The following is a 23,575-nucleotide window of genomic DNA, read 5'->3' on the forward strand; positions in this document are numbered from 1 at the left end:
AATCAGTACAATTCAAGACATAAGTGATGTAATGCCAGTGAAAAAAATTTAATTTGAATTTGAAAGAGATTTCATATCTCATTTCTCCCTTTTATCCAAACATAATTCCTAACTTTTTATCTAATCTTAAGCTCATATCTTATCTATATTGTTAATCCCTCTCCCTTTTATATCTCTAACTCTCTCTCCATATCTCTCAACCTCCCAACCAGCCTTTTCTTTAAAGGAAGTTGTCGTGATAGGAGTTTTATTCAAAGCCAAATATTAACCCAAAAACATCCTATATACAATTGAGAAAGAGAGAGAAAGTTCATAGGAAAGTAATTTCAGGTTAGTACCATTATAATTTTAATAATCTTAATATAATATGTGGCTAGATGAGTGTGATCACTGTTTTAATATCAATGATATCGGCCAATATGTCGTGTATCCCACCTATATGATATGAAATGCACAAGTAATGGGATATATTCCACATTTTTTATTCGGTGTGCATTTTCAATTTTCATTCATTTTTTCTGTAAATCATGTTAAGTCGTCAAATTATTACAAATCCATAATTTTTCATGTTTTGCATGAAAAATCATTAATTGGGAGTTCGATTTTGAGATTTGCAAGAGACAGGCTGAGTTGCGAAAAAAAAAAAAAAATTTAAAAAATTTTAATTTCTCACAAATCGGTTGCAATGTTTGTATCCAAACATAAAATCAAACACGTATATAACCTAATCTAGTAATTCTTTTTTTACTTTTGAATGTATTACTTGTGTTTCCACACTTCTTACAATTTTCAATTATATGAATAAACTTCGAATATATTTGCATCAATTTAGTTAAACCTTCCCGCACGGTTCGGAGAGCACTGAATTAGAATGAGAGGTTCACCACCACATCATTGCAAGGGGAGCTCGCTCGATTCGCAGATTGGTCCGACTCGTAATTCACTTCTGACCCCGTGTTCGATAGCCCGACCGTAGTGATGTTAATTGTGGTTACATCCATAAGTAGCTTGGTCCATCTTTATTCAACGGCTAAAACCATTGGCATTTTCGACTGTTAAGTCGCGTTTTCGACGGTAATAATCGTCGGTGTTTCCGACAGCTAATTCCAACGAACAAAGACGTCAGCATATCCGGCGGCCAAAACCATCAACGTTTCTCATTAAATTAAAAACAAAAATGAAAATGAATTGGCTAACCAATGAACACATCCAAAACTAGCTTAATGCCCATTTCAATAACATGTTCTTCAAAGCCCCAAACCAACCAACCAACCTATTTGAGAAGACAAGTTTACACAGAAGAAAAGGAAGAAATCAAAATCAGATCTACCAATCAAATCTCAAACATATAAAATTTGTATTTCCATAAAAAATTAATTGTATATATGATACCCAACTCCATATAAAAGCAATCTTAGGAAGACCGTTGATACAATACTTAAATTTATGCTAAATATCATTGGGTTTGGTTAAATTGCAACAATCAGTTCCTCAAAATTGTGAAATTCCTCCGAACATGGATGTCGAAAAATCAGCTCCGATCTCATTAGTAACTGATAAGGTGCTTGTAATTGGAACTAAACACAGCCCACAGCTTCGAAGATCTTGTTTCTGTCCATGTAAGCATTCAATTTATCGAAATTCTGCATAACACACTATAAATCTCACTTCTTGAGATAAATCACTACACAAAAGAAAAGGAAGAAATCAAAATCAGATCTACCATTCAAATCCCAAACATATAAAATTTGTATTTCCATCAAAAATTGATTGTATATATGATATCCAATCCATGGTTGCCACCTGGCCATGAAGGATCATTACAACTCCATCTAAAAAGCAATCTTATGAAGAATGTTAATACAATAATTAAATCTATGCTAACGAAAAACATATATCCCAAATCTCACAACTCATATGAGCTAAATCTTTCAAAATATAAGCTAATTCTCACTTTTTTTGTGAATATAATAATTACATTCAAACTAATGTATAAACCAAAGTTTGATCAAGAAATAAACTTTGGATAGTTTGGATTAAACTGCTTGAAATGATTAATATAGTTGAATCTTAAGCTTCAAAACTAGCCAGCAAACCTCTGAGTTCTCAATGAATTACCTGAAATAAGATTTAGATTGTCTCTAAAAAAATCAAATACCAAAAATAAAATAAAAAATCTGTTATTAATATAGATCTTAATCTAAAACTATTTGTAGAAACAATCAAGAGTTGATCTAAAAACAAGGGATGTGTACAAATGATAGGGTACTATAATACTTGCAATCTACAACTCAGCACATCAAGACAAAAGCAAATGGGAAATAAAAATGCAATCAATCAACACTTACCACAAAGTATCATCGAAATCTGGAATGAATGTAGCTTGTCATGCCAATCTCACTGGGAATGAATGTAGAAAGTTCATTGCAAGTTATTCAACTACTCTTGGAATCGAAATAGCCATTATGTTAGGATAAGCTGTTGCTTGCTAAAGAGTTCTAACAAATCAAGAAGACATCAATATTTATGAATTCCAACCTCATCATTTTCAAAAAAAAAAAAAAAAACAAATTTAATGGCTTGAATAATTTGTACAACATGAAAATAAATGACAGCTTTCTATAGAAAACCGAAGTACAATAAAAATAATGAAAGAAGGTTGTAAACGTTTGCTTACTCAATGGTAGTGTAACTTCAGAGTTTTAGTAGTTCAGTATGGCAGACATTTTTAATTAGTCCTTGAGCTGACATAAGTTCATAAAAATGAACCAATCATTAGTTAGTTAACACAACACAACCATTAAAAAGGAAAAAGAAAAAATATGGAAAGCAGGTTTGATTGTAAAAGTGCCATTGGGTGATTTCATTATCATGCTCAGGATTATTTTGGCATGCCAAATGAAGATTTTCATACATAGGCTTCCAGTTCTAGCAATAGTCCATCAATTCACACAGCAGGCATTCAACAATATAATATGTACATAACCCCTTTTGTTCGACACATCACAATTTGAAGGGTTTAACCAGCTAGAGGCTACCGGATAGAGGTTCCTTGACCTTTCAAGCTACATCTTGCAACCCACAGACCATATTTGCTGGCATCGCCACATCTATCATCTTCGGGTATGGTAAATTCAAATATGCAAAACAAGGCATCTTACATGAACAAGAATACATCTACTTCAAGTTTTTTTTAGAGGTTCAACTAAAATGTAATATACTCTTCTCAAACTTCACCTAAAAGTTAAACACGATGTAACTGATGGAATTTACTCTTATCAAAGTGGTTAATCTCCATTTGAAAATATATTTATTTAATTGAAATTTTGAGGAAAATGATTGGTTCAAATGACTATCTGGCACCCTTCTTTGTAAAAATAAAAAAAAATAAAAAATAAAAAAAAATAATCACATATCTAACCAAAAAAAAAAGGAAAACATAACAAAGAATAAACTGAAATGTGTCTGAACTTAACTGAATTACATGCATGATGCATGTACAATTTCAGAGTACAAGTGCATGTACCGTCAGAGTCTGCTAGAATAACAAAGAACCACCCAACCTTTTAAACCCCTTGAGCCTGAACAACATGTCAAACAAATCATCACCATGGCAACCAAGTACAATATTTCATAATTGAAATACAATTCATTGGATTTTCGTTTCTACTCAAATAAACTTAACGTAATGAGATAATTTCAATCACAAAGTGCAAATTTCATATCTTTTGAAAAACACTTGCAGTATAAGTATCACAAAAAGAAAACAAAATCTACAGATTCCTGTAAATCTGTTGAAAAACAGAACATTTCAAAATAGACCAAGTAGGTCTGACCAGTTGGACTGAACCACCAACAAAATCTGGTTAATTACATGAAAACCAAATGGGACCTAAAGATTTTGTTAATTATTAACTATCAGAACACAGGAAACCAAACAACCGAGAATTTCAAAACAAATGAATGATTTATCCAAATCATTTGGAAGTCCACTCCCGGAAATCAAGAAGCTTTACAACACTCACCTCTGGTACAAATAAAGCACTTTTAGGGCCAGTAGCATTTTGAATAGTGGTGCGGATGTCTTCATCAGTTGAGTCATCACATGGATCCACTTCCTGAAAGAGGTTCCAAATTACATGAGGCTAGGACTAGTAGCAATGTAAAAGTCGGACAAATTGTCCCTAGCATGCCACATTACCATACAAATGCAAAGATAAGAAAGAGAGTTCAATAACAGTTACCAGCAGAGAAAACTTTGTTACACTAGATTGACAATGAAACTATATATTAACACAGTAGAAAGGAACATTTTATATAAATTTGAATGATTACTTGGAGATAAGATCATAAAGTAGTGTGATGCAAACTTCCAAACTCTTCACAAAGATTGATTGAAAAATATAGTGAATTTGTGCTCCACCAGAAAGCTTTGATGTTGGCATTTCCTCGTTTTCCCCTCCACCATCGAAGAAAAAGCTGTCAAAAACAGACTATTTAATGAGTTCCCATCTGAGCATTCAACCCATGATGCAAATAACTGGTATGAAATGATAACAAATCGCCTTCAGCTTTATGTGTTTAAGTAGATCTTTAGCAAATGCCATACATTGCACTTTAAAGAAGATTAGTGCTAACCCCAGAAAGGTTGAGTACAAAATGGGCAGAACTTCACTCCATCCTTTAAAGAATATCTGCAACATGTGGTCAGGTCGACAATTTAGAAGGAAAAAAACAAACCACACATATAAGACATGTAACTTAGAGATTGACACATGTACTGTTCTCAAAAGTAGACATGAGGAGTCACGAGAAAAATATATATATATATATATATATGATCAAGTGTAAAACACATTATTTCAAAGAATAACTTTAAAGAACTTTTTTCATTGACACGTGTAAAACTAATAATATGCCCACAATAACATAAGAATGATAAAGATAATTAAAGATCTACATGGATCAAATTATTCTATCCATATGATTAGAGAACGGCTGAAAACAAGATGGCCACATTTTTGGAGGATCAATAACTTTAAGGTTGCATTGCATGTCGTCAAAATAAGTGCAATGACACGTGCACCCTGCTCGCTTAAATATTTTTGCGGCCTGCTTTTGGTTTCTTTGGCAACAGGTACATGCCATACCATCTCTTTTCAGGAAAATTATATTTAAGAACTATGTTATATATATATGAGGAGAGTTTGTCATGTCAACTTATGTTCCATGCTTTTCATCACCTTCTTCTCCACTTCTTAAACTCAATAGGCCTACTGCTCCTGTCCTTGTGGGTGTCACAACCATTCTTCAAGAAGGCAAGTAAATAATTTCTAACCACCATATTGATGTAGAATGTGTCACATTCAATGAGTGTCATGGTCCTCTACGTGCAGCCCCAAAATGCTTTTTCTACTACTGCACCCCACGCATGACTTGATGTTACCAATGTGTAAGGGGAGGCTGGGGCACAATGAGAGGAGTTTCCATATCAACCAATTCTATAAGAAATGACCTCTTCCTTAGTCGAATCCCCACGATCTCTCTCTAGTAGTTTGATCTTTCAAGCCTGAAACTGCTTCAAAAATGATTCAGCATAATGCAGAAGACATATCTAGAGTCGTACTTTTCAGGTTCTTCAAACTAGCCACATGCAGCAGCAAGAAATATGAAAATTCTAAATCTGAAACTTACGACAGCAGGCAATTAAAAATGAGAAGAAAATGGACTGCTGGAGAATGCCAGGTAGCCTAAAATAGTGGAAAATGGACTACTAGAGATAAATTCATGTGGAGAAATTTCATATGGGTTCCAACTGCAGTGTATGACCCAAATAGTCCAAGCCTACAAACACAATTTTGAATGGACTTATCAATGCTAGCACAATCAGCTTTTCATATGAGAAAATGGAAGGTAGCCTTCAAAACAAAAAAAAACAAAAAAAAACAAAAAAAAACAAACATTGATGAGGAATTTTACAGATTTCATTACACAATTTAACAGTTTTCATGCAATTTCCACAGAAACTTGCCTGATCAACGTCCTCACAAACAACAAGTTCCTCATGACCATATGGATACCTGTGAAGCACAAACATAACATCTATTACTCGGTACGCAAGAAAGAACAGATCAACTGAATTCAATTGTAATAATTTTATTCAACAAAATTGGAAAGGACCAAAGTAGTGCCAGCCCTCTGCCGTTCATAACCCATGGGCCAGCCCTAACTAACAATTCAGATCGTTTCAAGTCCAACTCAATAGACATGTGGTTCCAAATGTGGGTTTGAGATAATTATGAAATGAAATAATTCTGCCCATTTCATTGTTTCATATATATCTAATTGAGTTATAATGATTCAATTCAAATGAGCATCCAAATGTACAACTTAAGAGCAAACTCAAAAATCAGATCATTAACAACATGAGAAGACAGTGGTAGCAATCTCTGCATAACATACACAACTCAAAAATCAGATCATTAACAACATGAGAAGATAAAAGGCGTAAGGTTGGATTTTACAGGTTTCAGCTTCCAATATGCATGCTTTTTGGAGTATGGTCTATTCATGGTGGGGACCAACCAAGGTATTAAAAAACAGTTATGTAATGGTAATGGTTCGGGCCATCGGCCAATTGTGCAATATAATGATGAATAAGTATGATGGAATCAGCCAATTGTGCATTCAAATATGCTTTATCATAATTATTGAAAACCAATTTCAAACAAGATATACCATTCAACACAGTGCTTGTGGACATGCAGGGCATTAGAGTGGATTGCTTAATCTGCTTGATATGCCTCAATTGTTGTCCTGTTGGAATAATGCAACATCGATCCAGAAGCCTGGAAAACCAAACAGCGATTGAACAGTGAGATTGAGTCAAATACGATATGTAGATCAAATGTCATGTGATTTTTTATTTTTTTTTTGAGTCAATAAATAAACAAATGTAAGGTGAACTATGAACACATTGTACACAACAAACATGTTATTAATAATCACTTGTAAATAAGCACATTTGCAAAAGATTCAGTTTAATCCAAATTCATAATCAGAGACGCCAATACACATTTTGTGGAATTATCAAGATCTGAATCCACTAGTGTGAGGACCAATACACATTTTTATGGTGTGGCCCACCTAATGGTTGGATTGGCCTGATTTTTAGTTTGCATGATCAAAATAGTAGGATGGTCCTTGAAAGAGATGAAAATCTCTAATGCATAATGACTTCATGTTAACAGTACTTATGTATTAGAGATCAAATTCTCTAATACATTATTAGTGTTAATAAAATGAGATGAAATCATTTTTAGGTGTCTGCCAAACAGGACCTGAAGAATTTATCAGTTGAGTTCTTTGCTATTTCTATTCCAGACCAAATGAATTTCACCGAGAACAATTTCATCTTGGACCTTAATATCTTCAAGTCTAACATCTTATAATTATTCGGCATACAAATACATGATTAGAAAGAACTCTCAAGAAAAGGCTAAATGTGTGTGTGTGTGTGTGTGTGTGTGTGTATGGAGAAACAAGTTGTTTTTAGTATATTTTTCAAGATTGACAGACATGCTTACAAAGGTAGTTCCTATAAAGAAGTTCAAGTTATGTGCGACTTTTTTGGGCTTGAAAGGATTATGTGTAATGTCTCGAAAAAATCCGTACAAAGACCCGAGTACCACCTCAGACAGAAATTATCGAGGACCAAATCCTTTAGAAATTAGGTTAATATTAGCAAGTGCTAAACTAGAGTGCTTATGAAATTAGCACTAATCACTTTAAATATGATCTACAAGATCCAAAACGTGCAGAATCATTGACGCTACATTACCCTGAAATCTAGAATCCGTCCTTAAACCTGGTTGCTCTCGGGAGCACACCGAAACTCCGTATCGGACCTGGACCGCACGTCGAAAGTCCGATTACCCTGAAACTAGACGGATATGATCGCACTACTAGACTTGACAACCCTCTCGGAAATCAACCCCTAATTGTGTCTAGAAATGCACAACTTGAGCTCGGAGTGAAGAGGGTGAGAAACGTGAAAATATTTAAGAATAAAATTTAAATTTAAGTAATCTGAGTCGTGTCGCTTGCGGGCCAAATATAAGGATTCAGACCGTCAGAATCTGACCCAAATACACCCTCGGATCAGGAGAAATGTCCCTCACATGTCGATGTACTTGTGGCCCTGATCGAGTGACCATGACCGTTGAACTGAAACTGGTCCGCCACGGCTGATCTGTGAATCCAATCGGAACGAAAACTCAGCCTAACCTAGATCCATGGGCAAGGAGCTTAAGTCCGACCGCACGTGGAAAAGGGGCCACCAGAAGTGCTCCGTTGGACCGGAACGGTCCGTATTTGGATATAACCTAAGTATACCTTGGCCCTGGGGCCATTTCCATCAAACCTGGGCCTATATAAGGACCTTAAACCCCCTCTCTCATATCCCATACGAATTTGAGAAACCCTAGGAGAGAGAGAAGAGAAAAGAGAAAGGAAAAGAGAGGAAGTAAGAGTGAGGGTTGGAAGATCTTCCTGGGATTCGATCCCATTGCTCCTCGGCCTTAGCTATCGCATCTACATCGCTATTCCGGCGAATTCCATTCCACTATTGGGTAAGGAAACCTAACCCTAATCCGTTTTAGGATTTTTGATAGTGTAGGTTATCAAATAGCTAACCTAATTTATCCTATAGGTTGCCAAATCTGCCGTAGACAAAGACTTAGCTTTAAACTGAGTTCATTACAAGTCTACCGGCGAAAGGTGCGGACTATAAACGTATAGGTTATGGTTTTCAAGGCTTTCAATGTCGGTTAATGGTTTATTATTGATGTGGGTGCAATTTCACATGCAAAATGCGATGTTTGTATTGCGTTTCTGATATATATGAACTATATTGAGATTTGTGTATTCCATGTATATGTAGAAAGTATCGTATACGTATGAAATATGAACATGTGTTTGCCATGATTAATTGTCGTGTGTTTGTGCTAGTTGTATGTGTAACAACTCCTTGGCGAAAGGATTTGTCCTAATATGTGCTATCACCAACATACGTCATGTATGTTGGAATATGTAGTCTAAGTGTTTGTAGAAATGTCTGAATGAACAAGTGTGTAATATATTGTACTTTATATGGGCGTTGAGAAGAGATTCTCAACTACCTTAATGATGTGTATGATTTCCTCCATGCAACTTACATTCTTTGTCTGTTTAACTTAGACACTGCTTATGTGTGAATTCATGTTTAAGTTGAAATCCATCAAATGCTCACATGCTTGTATGATTGGAATTGTTGATCCATTACTGTTCTGATTTGCTTGTATGAGTATCTGTTATAATTGAATGTGTTTGGGACTACGGAATAGTCCAGGCAATCGGTAACAAGTCCTGATATGGTGGCTGAGGTTGTCTCGCCACATAGGACGTGATCGATGAATCTGAGCCGTACTTGGGTTGTCGGCAGTGGTTAGGCCACACGGAGTGCTCACGGACTTCATGTCAATCAACTCAACATGCGCTCATACTAATTGAGCTCGTCAAGTAACCCGATCGGCCCTATTATATGTTCACCATGTATGGACACTACTGCTTGAATCTAAGGTACCAAACTCACCAGTGAAAACCCTTTAAAACCTTGGTACCTCGATCCGCTAAGACTCATGAGCCGGGCATGGTGGTATGGGACACCGTGGTCGAGCTGTCGGCCTACGCTGGGGTGACGAGCCTCCCCGTAGTGACCAGTGAGCAACCCAAACTCGTGAGCCAAATACGGTGGTATGGGACACTGTATTCGAGCTGTCGGCCTACACTGATAAGGTGACGAGCCCTTTGTAGTGACCTCGAGCGTACACTAAGACTGCGTAGAGGCGACGAGCCCTTACGTAGCAACAAGAGTACACTAGGCCTGCACTGATAAGGTGACGAGCCCTTTGCAGCGACCTAGAACCATATCATCGTATGAGATTTACTAGGATTGACGACCCTAGAATGGATCATTGTTTGGGAATTGATATAAGGGAGGTACCTTAGCTTCCCAATCCTGCTGTATGAAAAGGACTAATAAGAACTTGGTAATCACGCTCATGCACCGCATTACGTGTGCGTTTGGCGTAGCAGGTCAAGCACTGTGGCAGTGTTTCATGCGCGATCGTAAGATGAAGTCGCTGAGGGAGCGTAGGCGAGGGCATGCATCATTATTCATATCATTCTTGCATTAATCACAGTACTTAGGGATGTTTGCTTGTATTGCGTTATCATTACTGCTTGACTGAATTGATAACATGTTAACCTTTGCTTTATTGTTCCACTGAGTTGATCACTCACTCCCACGTTCTGGGACGGTGTTCTGAACACCCACCAGACTCTGTCTTAGTTGCAGATGATGATGCGACTCAGGAGGCGGAGCCTGATTTCTATGATGATCAGGACGAGTTCTCATATATGCAGTTCTTCGGGGGTTTCGCTTAGGCCATCCGGATCGACGAGGACAAAGGGTTTATTTTTGGTAGTTGTATTTTGAAACAATGCATGTAATTGTTGACCTGGCAATGCATACATACTTTGGGGACTTACACTGATTGTAAAGTTATATATATTCGTTCCAGTCTTCCGCTTGCGTATTACAACTGTCTCTGGATTATGTTTTGCTAATTTGGCTTATTCTTATTCATGTTTTATGCACTAATATAGACAACATTCAATCATCATTAAATATGTTGCATAAGTGATGCGTTGGAACTCGGGAGTTGGACTTTTACTCGACCCCCGATTTTCAGGGCGTTACACAAACCCTACCATTAGGGAAGATGACAACGATGGTAGAGCTATGATGGAGACAATTAAAGATGAACCTTGGAGTTGTGATTCGTGATAATTAAAGACATGATGGAGATTGTTGTCAAATGTCTTTAATTTGTCTATAACAGGGTCCATCGATGGTATTGACAGACCACTCGATCCCATCAAGCAGTTGTTGATCCAATTGACAGCCCACTCATCACATTGAGAAAATCTTGCATTTTGGCCTTTACTCATTAGAATTTTTATTTATTTATTTTTTTTTTGTCCAAATTAAACTGATTGAATATAGCTTGGATCCCATTGATTGGTCGTTGATGACACTTGTTTGGTCAAAGCTCCCATCGACCGACTTGTGCAGTTTTGCGGAGTTGCGGGTTTTGTTTCCTAATTCATTTTAATCCTTTTAAAGGATTTGTAATCAAGGATTAGGGTATTGAAAATGTACTTGGGGCTTTTTGTGAGCAAAGGGAGTTCAAAGGTAGGTTTTTTGTATTAATCGGGTATCTTCTTATATCGGTAAGCTCACGTATCTCTTATAACATTGATTATCATAGCATATTCACTGTCGCTTTGTGCCGTGGTTTTTAATTCCACGCAGAACATTATATTTTCCATGAGCTTGGTTTGTTCGATCTCTTATTGTTTGATTGTAACTCGAGGTTGCTTCCATGCGTCCTCCAACCGGCATCAATGATAGTTAATTGCCTAATTCATCATAGAAGCCTAACTCACCGAGTGAGTTGATCAGCCTCACCTTCAAGAGAGGTAATCGTCCCCGTGGGGCCCATCTTTTGCATGGGTGAGATGGTTACACTCCCTTGCATGCTTTGATGCTCAGTCGACTACCTTTGTCTAAAAACAAGCAAATCGAAAACTATGGCAGTTGTAGAACACTATGCCCAAGTAATGCTATTCTTTCCTTCAATGAGCTTTGTTGAACCCACACGCACAGTACACAAAAAATAGATAAATAAAAGCTTTGCTCAACCCACACGTACAGTACACAAAAAAAATTAAAATAAATAAATAAGTAAAAGTTTGCTAAACCCACACGCATGCACACGATGGACCATCTTTGCTGGCATAAAAGATCCGATCGGCCATCAGGTGGGTCCCCCTTTACAAAGATGCCATGGCCCAAGAAGTAATGTCCACAAATCAGGTAGATCTCACAGATTAAGAAACAAATGATCAACTGAAACAAACCTGCCTACATTAATGTAAACCATACCTCCCTATTTATAGTAGTGTGGCCCACCTCATTGGTGGAGCCCAGTCTAATTTCTAGGCCATATCATCTACACAGTTAGACACAGCAGATGGACGGCTTGGATTTGCACCTGTGTTCCACATTGGGACATGTGGTGGCGTGTAATCCCCGTATAGATAATAGTGATTTTTACAAATTAGTACCTCATTAATACAGCATTTACATTCTAGTACCTTTTCAAATTATCTTATCATTAGGATACCTCATTAATCAAGTTATTGTTAATGGGTACTTTCGGTTAGTTTTCCTCAACTTGTGTTATAATTTTTCCTAGAATAACAAAGATGCCCACCAGAGACTCCATAAGAAAATTAAAAAAAGTAGGTAGATGTAATTTCAGCCGGTAGGTGTAATTATAGAGAAAATACTTTTAAAAAATCCGACCTTTTTTTTTTTTTTTACGCAGATTGCATTGGGACGTGGCCACGGGTCGGTGCTATGTGGGCCCACCATAATGTATGTGTTTTATCCATGGCGTCCATCCATTTTTCAAGATCATTTCTGGGCATGAACCTAAAAAGAAGGCAAATTCAAGTCTCTGGTGGACCACAATATGGGAAACAATGGTGATTGAACACCCACCATTAAAAACTTCCTAAGGCCCACCGTAATATTTATTTTCCATCTAACCTGGTCACGCAGACCTGGATGAACAGAAAACACAAGTACAGCTTGATCCAAAACTTTTGTAGCCCCCAAAGAAGTTTTTAGGATGGTCGTTGAATCACCACTATTCTTATGGTGTGGTCCACCTGAGATTTGGATCTGCGTCATTTTCAGCTCATGCTTATGACACCGCGAAACGAATGGACATTGTGGATAAGGGCCCACTTAGCACGGCATGCAAACTGCATCTAAGTTAAAGGCATTGCTGTCACTTCAGGTTAAGGAAGTGGATTGCGTATAGAGCTATACACGAGTCGAGTTAGCTCGGTCAGCTCGCTCGAGTTGACTCAGCTCGAAATTGGATTCCGACCGAGTCCAGCTAGTTTTTGGAGATCAAAAATATTTCAAAACGAATTCAGGCTTGCCCGAGCTTGACTGAACTTGGCTCGAACCTCAACTCGAATTGACTCAGCTCAGTGAGTCGGTTATTTTTTATCTTAATGCTGCTCGCCAAGTGTTTAATGATATTATTCAACAAAGTGTTATTTCATATGCGTACATTCTCTGCAGAACCAGCTGGTTACAAGGAAGAAATGCGTACATTCTCGCTCAATCACCACTGTTTCCTGCTGTGTGGTCCCCTGAGATTTGGATCTGCCTCATTTTTAGGGTCATGCCCTAAAATGATTTCGAAAAATGGATGGATGGCATGGATAAAACACATACATCATGGTGGGCCCACATATCACCGACATTTAACCACATCCCTAAGCAATCTGCCTTTGGAAAAACACTTTGGGATTTTGTTTTTTCTTAGGATTTTCTTGATAATTATACTTCATTAGTGATAATCAGTGTTCGAATTATCTCTGATATTATCAAAATATCTCCGATATTATCATTATCTCCAGCCCAGCGATACCGATAACACTGGTAGCGATATCAATAACACTGGTAGTATTAGAAATTCCAGGTATTAGCAATGTATCACCAATGTATCAATATTGCTAATATAATCGCTAATATTTTCAACTATGTAAATTCTAGGTGTTGCTTGTATTGCCAATGCATCAATATCGCCAATGCATCGCCAATATTTTCAATAATGTAAATTCTAGGTAATGCTTATATCATAAGTGTATCGACGATATTTCAATAATATCGCCAACATATTGATATCATCAAAATTTTGTTTATTAGAAAAAAATTTATTTCAATTTTTTTTCCTGGGCACATGGTTGTATGTAGTGTTCAAATTGTCATTGATAATATTGATAATATCTCGATCTTATCGATATCGCAACATGCGCAATATTGAGACCACAATATCTCTTTTTATTTTCAATTGTTGATAATTTTTTGGTAAAATATCATGTGTTGTTGATATTTTGCAATATCGATGGATGTTTGGATGGATGGTTGGATGGTTAAATAGGCCGGATGGGATGGTTTGACCGATTTCTTACAATAACACATGCTTTTAAGGCCCCATTAAATGGAAACTTCTTACGTATTCATTCTTTTTGCAATTTTTTATTTTTAAATATGCAAATATCTACATTTTAACATCTCCTAAAGTTTCACTGAAAATTCCACTATTTTACCCGTGTTTCCCCGCATTTTCGGTTATCAGCGATATCGATATTGTTTCCGTATCCCTGGCTAGCGTAATTTGCAGCGATACCGATACTTCAAACACCGGTGATAATTACATCCAACTGAAAGCAGACTTCCTCACACAGGGCTCGGTGGGGCCATAGTGACATATGAGATTTTTATCCACGCCGTCCATCCATTTAGCCAAATCATTTTAGATACAACCCAAAAAGTGAGTGAGTTAAAAGGCTCAAGTGGACCATACATTGGGGATTAAACATCTACCATTGAAAACTTTTTAGGGGTTACAAAAGTTTTAGATCAAGCTGAAATGTGTTTTTTAACCTTCATCTAGGATTATGTGGCCTTATGAATAGGGTGGATGAAAATGAACATCACAGTGGCTCCTTGGAAGGTTTCAAGAGTGGGTGTCATTATCACCATTGCATCCTGTGGTGTGGTCCACTAGAGCCTTGATCTACCTAATTTTGGAGCTCATACCCTAAAATGAACCGTAAAAATGGATGGACAGTGTGGATGAAACCCATATATCACGGTTGGCTCCACACAGCCCCTGCCGCGACGGATTATGATGTAGGCGTGGTGGGAGGCCATCCCCTTTCCATCTAACTATGTTTTTAATTTTCCTATGCAAGTCCAATTGGTGGGCATTTTTGTTATTTTAAGAAAAATTACAATGGAAGTCAAGAAAAACTAACAAAAGGTACCTGTCTGGCAATAACTTGATTAATGAGGTATCTTAATGAAAACTGAATTTAAAAAGGCAACAGAATGTAAATATTGTATTAACGATGTACTAATTTGTAAAAATCCTAAATAATACGTGTTGTAACTTACTTGTACTAGAGAATATGATTGTTCACGTTTTGCCACTCCACGGTTATAAAATGCACAGAACTACCTTCGGATTTCCTAGTTATATTCACTTCCCCACATCTAGAGAGAGAGAGAGAGAGAGAGAGAGAGAGATTGCAAGATGGAGGTAAGCTTTAGCCTGTTCCACTCTTCGTTTGTGTGATCATTTTATTTTATTTGAGTCTCAAGTCCGATTGGTTGCGTTAAGGTCCACCTAGTGTATAACTTCCAACCTTTCGTGTATGTGCCACATTCAATCCATCCAATAGGTTGGCCTCATTACAAGGTCAACTTGTGCAAAAATCTGCCATATCAACTCATCGACTGAACCATGTTGGTATGTTATTATTTATGGCTAGAAATTATTTTCATGGTATGGCCCACATGATGAGTAAATAAGGCTAATTTCCTCATGGTGCGTCGACCTTTGTCCGTTGGGTGGACCTTACCTTGTGATGCAACCGGTTGGACTTGGACATCATTTTATTTAATTTCACTCTTTCTAACTAATTTAAGCATTTTCTCCACGTTGGACATAAAACCGAGTCAAGCATTTTACTTTCTAACTTCATTACCGCAACATCATCAAAATCTGGTGCTTGCAACTCGCCATTATGGAATGCAAAGGACACCAGATTCTTTGGATGTGAACAAAATTTTAGGAACGTTTTTAAACCGTTCTTAATGTTGCCAATGGTCACATTTTAGATCGGAATTTTAAGAACAATTTCAAACCTTGATAAACACGAAATTTAGGGTTTGCATTCCATCAAAATAGAGATTAATCCAAAGAAAAACATAAGAAAAAACAAAGACTATCCTTTGTGCATCCTATACTTTTAAGAGTTGTTCCACATTAGAAATTAATTTTCATATCCAATTTCTACAATCTTGAAATTTCCATTACGAAAAAATTTACAAAAATAGGTGAGAGGGTTTCTTCAATCTCTTTCCCATCAGTCTTCACTCTGGATGCCTTTTGTTATACACACCCCAGCAACTTTATAGGATTCTCCCAACAAATGGCAAACACTTGCTACAACTAGAATCCTGCAATTATAATAGTACAAATGTTTGGAGAGAGTGATCAAGCAAAAGGTTAAAGCATGAGACAAATGTACAAGAAAATCAATTTGGATTTATGCCAGGAAGGTCATAGATGTGTGTGGATGTGCTACCAAACTAAATTGCAATAGCTAATCAAATAAAACAGAAATGGTCAAATTCTACTTCTATAGCATTCACATTAAGGGGCAGAGCACCAAATTGCAATAGCAATACCTTTTAGGTTGGAAGGAACATAACTGCAACTTGAAGGCCACTTCCACATTGTAATATAAGGAAATATCATTACAATTGACTTCCTTCTCAGGTTCCGCTACAGCAGAACCATAGGGCGCTATACAAATCACCAAAAATAGCAGGACTGGCCCGACCCTTCGGGCCATCACTGTTCAGATTTCAGATACAATTCACTGAAACAAATCACATATCCATTCCCACTTCCTTTGGGATAAGTCAGATTTTCCAGTCAATAAAACAACCGGAAAACAAAATTTGTTCTTCTTCATCTTCCCACCTCAGCCAGACACATTCACTTAAGCCTAGCCTTCATGAGCACATGAACAATAAAATCAAAGAATTAGAATTGCAGAAATTCATTATCTTCTAGATGTGGATCGACTAATTTTCAAAGTATGTGATTATAATGTTAGTTCCATGTTTCAGAAGCAATTCAAACTCTTAGTACTGATTGACCCAAGTAAACAAACACAAGAATTCAGCCATACTGCAGCCAACATGAAAATAATCCTTACCCCATGGATGAGTTTGCTCTTTGAAGCAACCTTCAATTTGAGAAAGGCTGGCTTCATGGTTTTCTTTCTCAAATATGGTTTGAGAATGTCCATCACTGGTATGAGCTTGCCTTCCACTCGGTGAAAGAACATCCCCCAAAATTCCTTGGTTCGATGGACCTGGAAAGACATTTCAGACTAAAGCATCCATCTTAATGCACAAACACCAAACATAAGCCTGTCCTCATGGTGGCATTGGTAGAAGATTTACCAGGGACTGCAGTCCTCTCAACAGATCCTGTATGAAAGCCCACTGAAGAACCCAAAGATTTGTCTGTGTGGCATTTCTGTTTAGCCTCATTTTCTATTCGAATTTGATAAGCTTTTCCGCAAGATTTCTTTCATTTGCTTCAAGCTCCTTTTCTAGGTGTATAGCCCAAATTGTGATACTAATGGAAAGGATTTTAAAATGAACACACTGAATTGTAATTAATGCCTGTTGGACAAGTTTCACAATTTAATATTTAGAGCATCCACCCCAATCCTGTAATTGTACTTGGATAAGAAAGAAGCTCCCAAATTAGTAAATATCAAAACAGAGAAGCAGCAAGCAGTATGCAACCACTTTTTTTTTTTTTTTTTTAACTTGACCTTTGAAATATGCCATTAAAATATAATATGGGAATCCTCTCTGTGTGTTGCCCTTTCCTAAAACTTCCCTCAATATAATTCCAGTCAAAATTAGTTGACAAAAGAGTAATTACAAATAAACATTTTTGGAATAGCTTTTTCAAGAAAATGTTGCTTGCATGACCATTATGCAAGAATGTCAATTGCTCACTTTAAATCTCGAAGTCTAAAGTATAAGGCTAGGTGTTAAAAGGATCAGCTGAGAATTGTCCCATGTCATTTAAGAGAGCTCATCACTTGTAAAGGAAAAATGAATCATAATAAAGGGCAATAAAAGATTTTTAAAAAATGAAAGAAGTATAAACTTACAGTCTAATAAGTGACGAGCCTTGTGTTGTTACCTCCATAAAGATCTGGGCTGACCTGTTTTTGCATTGTTAACACATTAGGAAATGGGGGAAAAAAATCAAATACTGTATCAAATGACGTCAAAGTTGATAGCTCGCATGGCTTCCGCTATATCATTGTTAACACATTAGGAAATGGGGGGAAATGGCTCACCAAATACAAGAATGACCAAACTTTTGGTTATCATGACCCTAGCACTAAATTCTATCATTCTATTAAGTTCTTGACTAGATATTGCTAACTCTAATCCAACTACACATTGAGGTGAAGCATATCTAATTGTTTCTCTGTTTGCAGCTTTCAAAACTAGGCTGTATGATATCGTATACCTTCATGGATCACTAGGACAACTTGAATTTCATGTAGAAACACGAATCAATGGCTTCCACAACAGAACATAATCACAGATAGTGTAATGCACATAAAATGAATGTAAAAAGTCTACTAGGAAACTTGTCTTTACAAGATGTGAGCAACAAAGATCTTCCAAGCTTGCTTGTGAATTCGGATCCTCATGTCCAAAGGCTCCATTGCAATCAAAACTCACACTATCCTCATTTTGCTGCATAAAGATTGCCCGAAACATTAGAAAAGTGTAACCCGAATCACCAATACACAGAACTGCTCACTGTTGTGGATTCTGCCATTTGGGTTTTATTGAAATTGTGATTTACGATTTTGGATTTTTAGGGCTTTTGTTAAATTGATAGAAGATATCAAATGGGATTTCTTATTCTATGTTGTGGGCCACAATCGTATCAATGATGAAATGACATCAATCGACATATTGCAATATAATAAAATAAGAAAAATAAAGAAAAAAATCAAGGTAATTCAAGACACGGGAAATTCCCGCGATTGGAAGTCACCGAATCAAACAACTACATAGCACAATGTATATTGAATGGTGGATTATTCAGGAAATTCCTATCTCTGTGAGTATATGTTAATAGCATGCCACATGACAAGTTCAAGTTCTTAGTTCTAAACAAAACCAACCTGTTTCACATTGTCATAAACCATTGATGGGTCAGTGAAATCGATGACCACACTAACTGGTTTCAACTGCCAAAGGAGAAAGAATCTCATCAGAATGAAATACGCAGGGCAGTGTCCGAACTGGCATCCAAAAAGTAAAATTCTAAAACATTTGACATCAGCGACAACAACTTCATGGAAGGTGAGAAACCAGGACAATATCCTTTCAAGATATAAATAATAAGAGGCAACAACAAATAGAGCAGGACTTTTTTTTGGTTAGCACCTTAGTACACACACCCCACTGTTATAAACAACGCAAATAGAGCAAGACTAGCCACACCCAATAGACTTTTATCAACCACCATGGAATTTGTTTCTCAATGAAGTAAGCTAAAGGAGAGAGACCATTTATTTCAGTAAACAAACTTCCACTTCATCCTAAATAAATAAACCAACCGATCCAAGACAAACCTGAGCATGATCTAAGCAGCAGTAAGAGTGTGTATGCATTTTCAGCTTTTCTTCACCATCTTTCCCAGTTTGTTGACTATCAATGGTGGCAGCTACTGCAGCACTAAATATCTTTGCGCCTTTAGCTGTCTGTAACAAAATGAACAATCAAATAAACACAAGAATAATAACAAAAATAGGGGGGAAAAAGATTATTCATCATTTTGGTTTTCAGCATGCTCATATGCTTTTATTAACTAGGAATGGAGAGTGAGGCTATTAATGGAGCAGTCCTCTGCTATAAAATGTCCATCTATTTCCTAGCATTTGGTGGGCACAAAGAAGATCCAGCAAGGGCTGGCAAAGCCCAATGTACTTGAAAGGTAACAAGTTTGCTTTTTTGAGGATTATTCCATATATCCTTTTGATCAGTTCATTTCTGAAAAACTATAAGAGCTTGCTGCAACAAATATTTCTTGATAAATGGCATTAGCCATTCTCGATTTCATTAACTGCCTATGCCTACTAAGCATTAGTATACCTATTACCAATATAAAGATACAAAAAGAATTGGAGACTGATACTCTCAATCATATGCAATTTAAAAACCATATGCCCTATCTTACCTTCATCACACAATAATTTCTTCCTGACTCCCAAATCCAGCGACCTATCATGTATTCCCTGTCGCTATAGAAGAAGGGAAACAAGGAATTAAAATTCACTGTGCCACGCAGTTCAGTTGTCCCTAATATCTCTGCTACCAAAACAAGGAATGGGGAACTCTACTGTTTCATGTATCTAAAAAAAACTAGCAGGCCTGGAAATTGGTCTGTTCAAGAGTGCTGAAAATTAAAAAATGGACTTTAGGAGAAAACAAGGGCTCAAGGATAAAGTCCTTCAAACAGAAAGGCATCCAGAAAGTAGATGCCTGATAATCAAAAACATTTGAGACATGCCACTTATGGAAACAAGCTTGGATGCAATACAGAAAAAGAAATAATGGTGCTAAACATGAGTCTTTGAGTTACAGAGGTAAACAAGGCAATGTAACTTGAACAACACTCCATACATTTAAAAATTGTCATGTTGGGCGCACATGTCAAAATCCACATTGGCAAACAATAAATGGCAGCATGTTGGATTTTGATGTTTGCCCGTTTCTCAGGGTGGGTGGTTGCATTAAAGACAATGGTGGAAATAGCTTGATAGAATTCTCTGCAGCAGCTGGAGTACAAGATTCCCAAATTTGCAGAGGCTGCTACACTTCTCCAAGTGACTAGATTAGTGATGTCAAAAGTTTGATGCCTGTGTCAAGTGACTAGATCATGAATTCACATATGATTTGTTATTACTTATTGTAGAAAGATAATTACTAGCCAAAAAAATATATAAGATGAGAGGCATTTACTGAAGATATTAGAAAAGGCTATAAACAAGATTTCATTTTTAAAAATTGCAAGATCTGAACAGTTGGGTTACACTAAAGATGCCCCAAGTGAAAATCTTACTCTTGGCCAAACCTCCACCTTGATTCTTGGGTCGACACCTTGCACCAGAAATAACAAATAAAAGGATGAATTCCACTAAACAATATCCAATGAATTATTAAAATAAATGTTTGAAATCCTTCTATAAATTTGCACCTAATTGAATATGACAAAGGAAGCAGAACAACAGTCAGAATTCAAACCTCTTTTGAGAAATGAACTCCAAAGCATCCAAAACCAATGAATATAAATATTCCAGTTTCCAATACACCTGAATCGACCTTGAATAAGCAGAATACTGCATAGTGGAAGAAAAAAGGCCCCTCATGATCTAACAGACTTGTTGAGTAAGCAAAGGAGCAAAATACTGCACAGTGGCTCCAATATGCACGATAGGTCCTTGTGGAATGCCTAAGAAAGTATCTCTGATTTTCTTTATTCAATATCATTTAAGTGAGACGGGCATTAAACAGTTACTGAAAAGGCATTAAACCCTTCATAAGGGCACTTCTGGCAACTTAAAATTCCAAACTCCCTTTCTTTCAAGTAGAAAAAATCCCATGAGCAGAAAATTCACACAGATTTTTACGATAAAAAAAAAAAAAAATAGAAGCGAATTTCCTACATCCAATTCTCATCCTATGCCAGAACCCCCTGCTTCAGCTTACATCAACTATGCCAGAACCCCTTGCATTAGCCTGCATCAGTTTTTCCCATCATTCTTGAAGATGCCTACTTTGCCACGTTGAGCACACATCCCTGCACTAAACAGTAAATAAAAGCATTAGAGGATGCAAAGCAAGGTCGCAACTAAAATGTCCAATACTGCCAAAAAAGAACATGCTAATTGTTCTTTCTTTGGTATAGAGTTGGAATCACATGAAGCACAAACAACAAGAAAAAACCAAGTTTCTATTAGTTATTACATCAAACATTTGGTATGCATATCTCCCTTTGGCATTTCATTGAACATCTGGAACGCATCACCATTAACCTTCTGTTCTTCAACCTAGGACACGTAATAATTTGCAAGCAAATTCAAAGCAGGGTAACCAAATGATTTCAATTTGCAGTGTAACCAAATGATTTCCAAATTGGGAAATATACAACAAACTAATCTCTTCATATGCAGCATCTCTCGAGCTAATAATAGAAACAGAAGAATGGAAATGTTTATTGGTTTCATTTAGTCACCTCATATATTACAAACGCCCCCTTCTGGGTTCCGTCTCCTCCTATAATGTAGACCTGAAATTTGTAATGCATTGACCTTAATAAGAGTACAAAGGTATGATTTCTTTGTAATCCAAAATAAACATAAATGTAATGTACTACTGGCCACAACTAGCCAACTTGGTAAGGTATGATTTCATTCTCCTTGTAAGTAACATGTTTATTTTAAATTTCTATCCACATCTCTGCCTTCCATTTCCACCTTTACTACTACTAACCATAAAATTGGTGGCACTCTAACTTTTTGGCTGTTACAGAGACAATCATCTGTTGTTTGTCTTTTATTCTTAGTGTCTTGGTGAAAATGGAAACATGCACGTACAGAATCTGTTGCACAAGAAGCAACATCTTATGAGAAAATTGATGCAGGAAAAAAAAAATTATGCAAGATATGTATTGTGAATTTACCAAAGACCAGTTCTTTGCTGAATGGCCGAATCTAACCTCAATCTTGCAAAAATTTCACCATCCATTAATATATTACCAAGTACTTAGAACAGCTCTTCGCAAGACCAACTTGCAACAATTGAAACACCCACTTACATTTCCAATAGACTGAACATGTAAGAAAGGCATCTGAACCACTTTCAACCTCTAACATAAATGATTTCAAGCTTTTGTGATATCAGCTTGCAGCCATTCAACACTCAGATAAGACTATATAAAAAGTCTCAAAAAAATTGGGTGGATTTGAGGATGCCTGCAAGGTGCAATAACACCATGTATTGGGCATGCATGACAAAGCACATCCAATCTCCAGCAACGCGTACATTTGCATTGGGCTCAGTAGTCTCACCATGATCTCTTCATACTCACTTAAACCATTTTACTCAATAAATGGCTAATGACTACATAGATCAAGCACAATTTTCCGTAAAATCACATCTCTTTGGCATTTTAACAAACAACTCCCCTGCATTTTTTTTTTCTAATGCTAAGGGAGAGTTAAGACAAAATAATAATAATAATAATAATAATAAAGAAAGAAAGAGCACATTAAGACATGATAAAGAGGCTACCAAATGAATAAGCCATTTTACCAGATCGATCAAGCATCAACCTACAAAGAGAAGATGTAGATATGAAACAGTCAATAGATGTAAATCTGAAATCACCAATAGATCTGGCTACTACATGTATGAATCTTTAACTAAATCTTTAATACTACCGCATATAGCAGAACTGTACCCTTCATATTCAATTGCAGATGGTGAAGGGTTGGAATGGTTTTCTGTCATCTCTAGTCCACTGCCTGTGTTCAGTCATTTTGGTGGGAAGACATCACTGTTCAGAGCTCTATCACCATAACTTCTGGAAGCAGCTTTAAATGTGGATCCTCATCTTGTGAAGCTTTTGAGGTCTGATGGGAGTAATAATGTCATTTTTGTCCCTCAACGCCAAACTAACCTCATCTAGCTTGC

At 36.7% G+C, this 23,575-nt stretch overlaps 2 protein-coding genes across 23 annotated transcripts; both read right to left on the reverse strand.

The window, feature by feature from the left end:
- Positions 1 to 1,307: 1,307 nt before the first annotated feature.
- On the reverse strand, positions 1,308 to 5,346 carry LOC131236318 (dynamin-related protein 3A-like). Of its 18 annotated transcripts, none has more exons than XR_009166679.1 (6): positions 4,610 to 4,926; positions 4,336 to 4,479; positions 4,026 to 4,118; positions 3,477 to 3,581; positions 2,678 to 2,744; positions 1,308 to 2,118 (listed from the first exon to the last, which is right to left on the reverse strand). XR_009166679.1 is itself a non-coding variant. In XM_058233444.1 (6 exons), the coding sequence occupies exons 1-5, from the start codon at positions 5,305 to 5,307 to the stop codon at positions 2,733 to 2,735; spliced, it is 300 nt and encodes a 99-aa protein (XP_058089427.1). In that variant the 5' UTR covers positions 5,308 to 5,346; the 3' UTR covers positions 1,308 to 1,643; positions 2,678 to 2,732. The 18 variants fall into 18 exon arrangements, 16 of the variants coding, with proteins under 16 accessions (XP_058089427.1, XP_058089426.1, XP_058089425.1 ...); XM_058233444.1 differs by lacking the exon at positions 3,477 to 3,581 and adding an exon at positions 5,222 to 5,346 and having other exon boundaries at positions 1,308 to 1,643; positions 4,424 to 4,479; positions 4,639 to 4,691; XM_058233443.1 differs by lacking the exon at positions 3,477 to 3,581 and adding an exon at positions 5,222 to 5,346 and having other exon boundaries at positions 1,308 to 1,684; positions 4,424 to 4,479; positions 4,639 to 4,691.
- A 10,627-nt stretch (positions 5,347 to 15,973) lies between these two features.
- On the reverse strand, positions 15,974 to 22,184 carry LOC131236316 (uncharacterized). 5 transcript variants are annotated; one of them, XM_058233425.1, is made up of 7 exons: positions 22,116 to 22,184; positions 21,125 to 21,680; positions 20,943 to 20,980; positions 20,058 to 20,121; positions 19,453 to 19,581; positions 19,000 to 19,065; positions 18,071 to 18,562 (listed from the first exon to the last, which is right to left on the reverse strand). In XM_058233425.1, exons 2-7 carry the CDS (start codon positions 21,368 to 21,370, stop codon positions 18,359 to 18,361), a joined length of 747 nt encoding a protein of 248 aa, XP_058089408.1. In that variant the 5' UTR covers positions 21,371 to 21,680; positions 22,116 to 22,184; the 3' UTR covers positions 18,071 to 18,358. The 5 variants fall into 5 exon arrangements, 4 of the variants coding, with proteins under 4 accessions (XP_058089409.1, XP_058089410.1, XP_058089408.1 ...); XM_058233426.1 differs by lacking the exons at positions 18,071 to 18,562; positions 22,116 to 22,184 and adding an exon at positions 15,974 to 16,216 and having other exon boundaries at positions 21,125 to 22,109; XM_058233427.1 differs by lacking the exons at positions 18,071 to 18,562; positions 19,000 to 19,065; positions 22,116 to 22,184 and adding an exon at positions 15,974 to 16,216 and having other exon boundaries at positions 21,125 to 22,109.
- Between the last annotated feature and the right edge of the window lie 1,391 nt (positions 22,185 to 23,575).

The sequence above is a fragment of the Magnolia sinica genome, unplaced genomic scaffold, assembly GCF_029962835.1.
Source record: "Magnolia sinica isolate HGM2019 unplaced genomic scaffold, MsV1 ctg360, whole genome shotgun sequence".
NCBI lineage: Eukaryota > Viridiplantae > Streptophyta > Magnoliopsida > Magnoliales > Magnoliaceae > Magnolia > Magnolia sinica.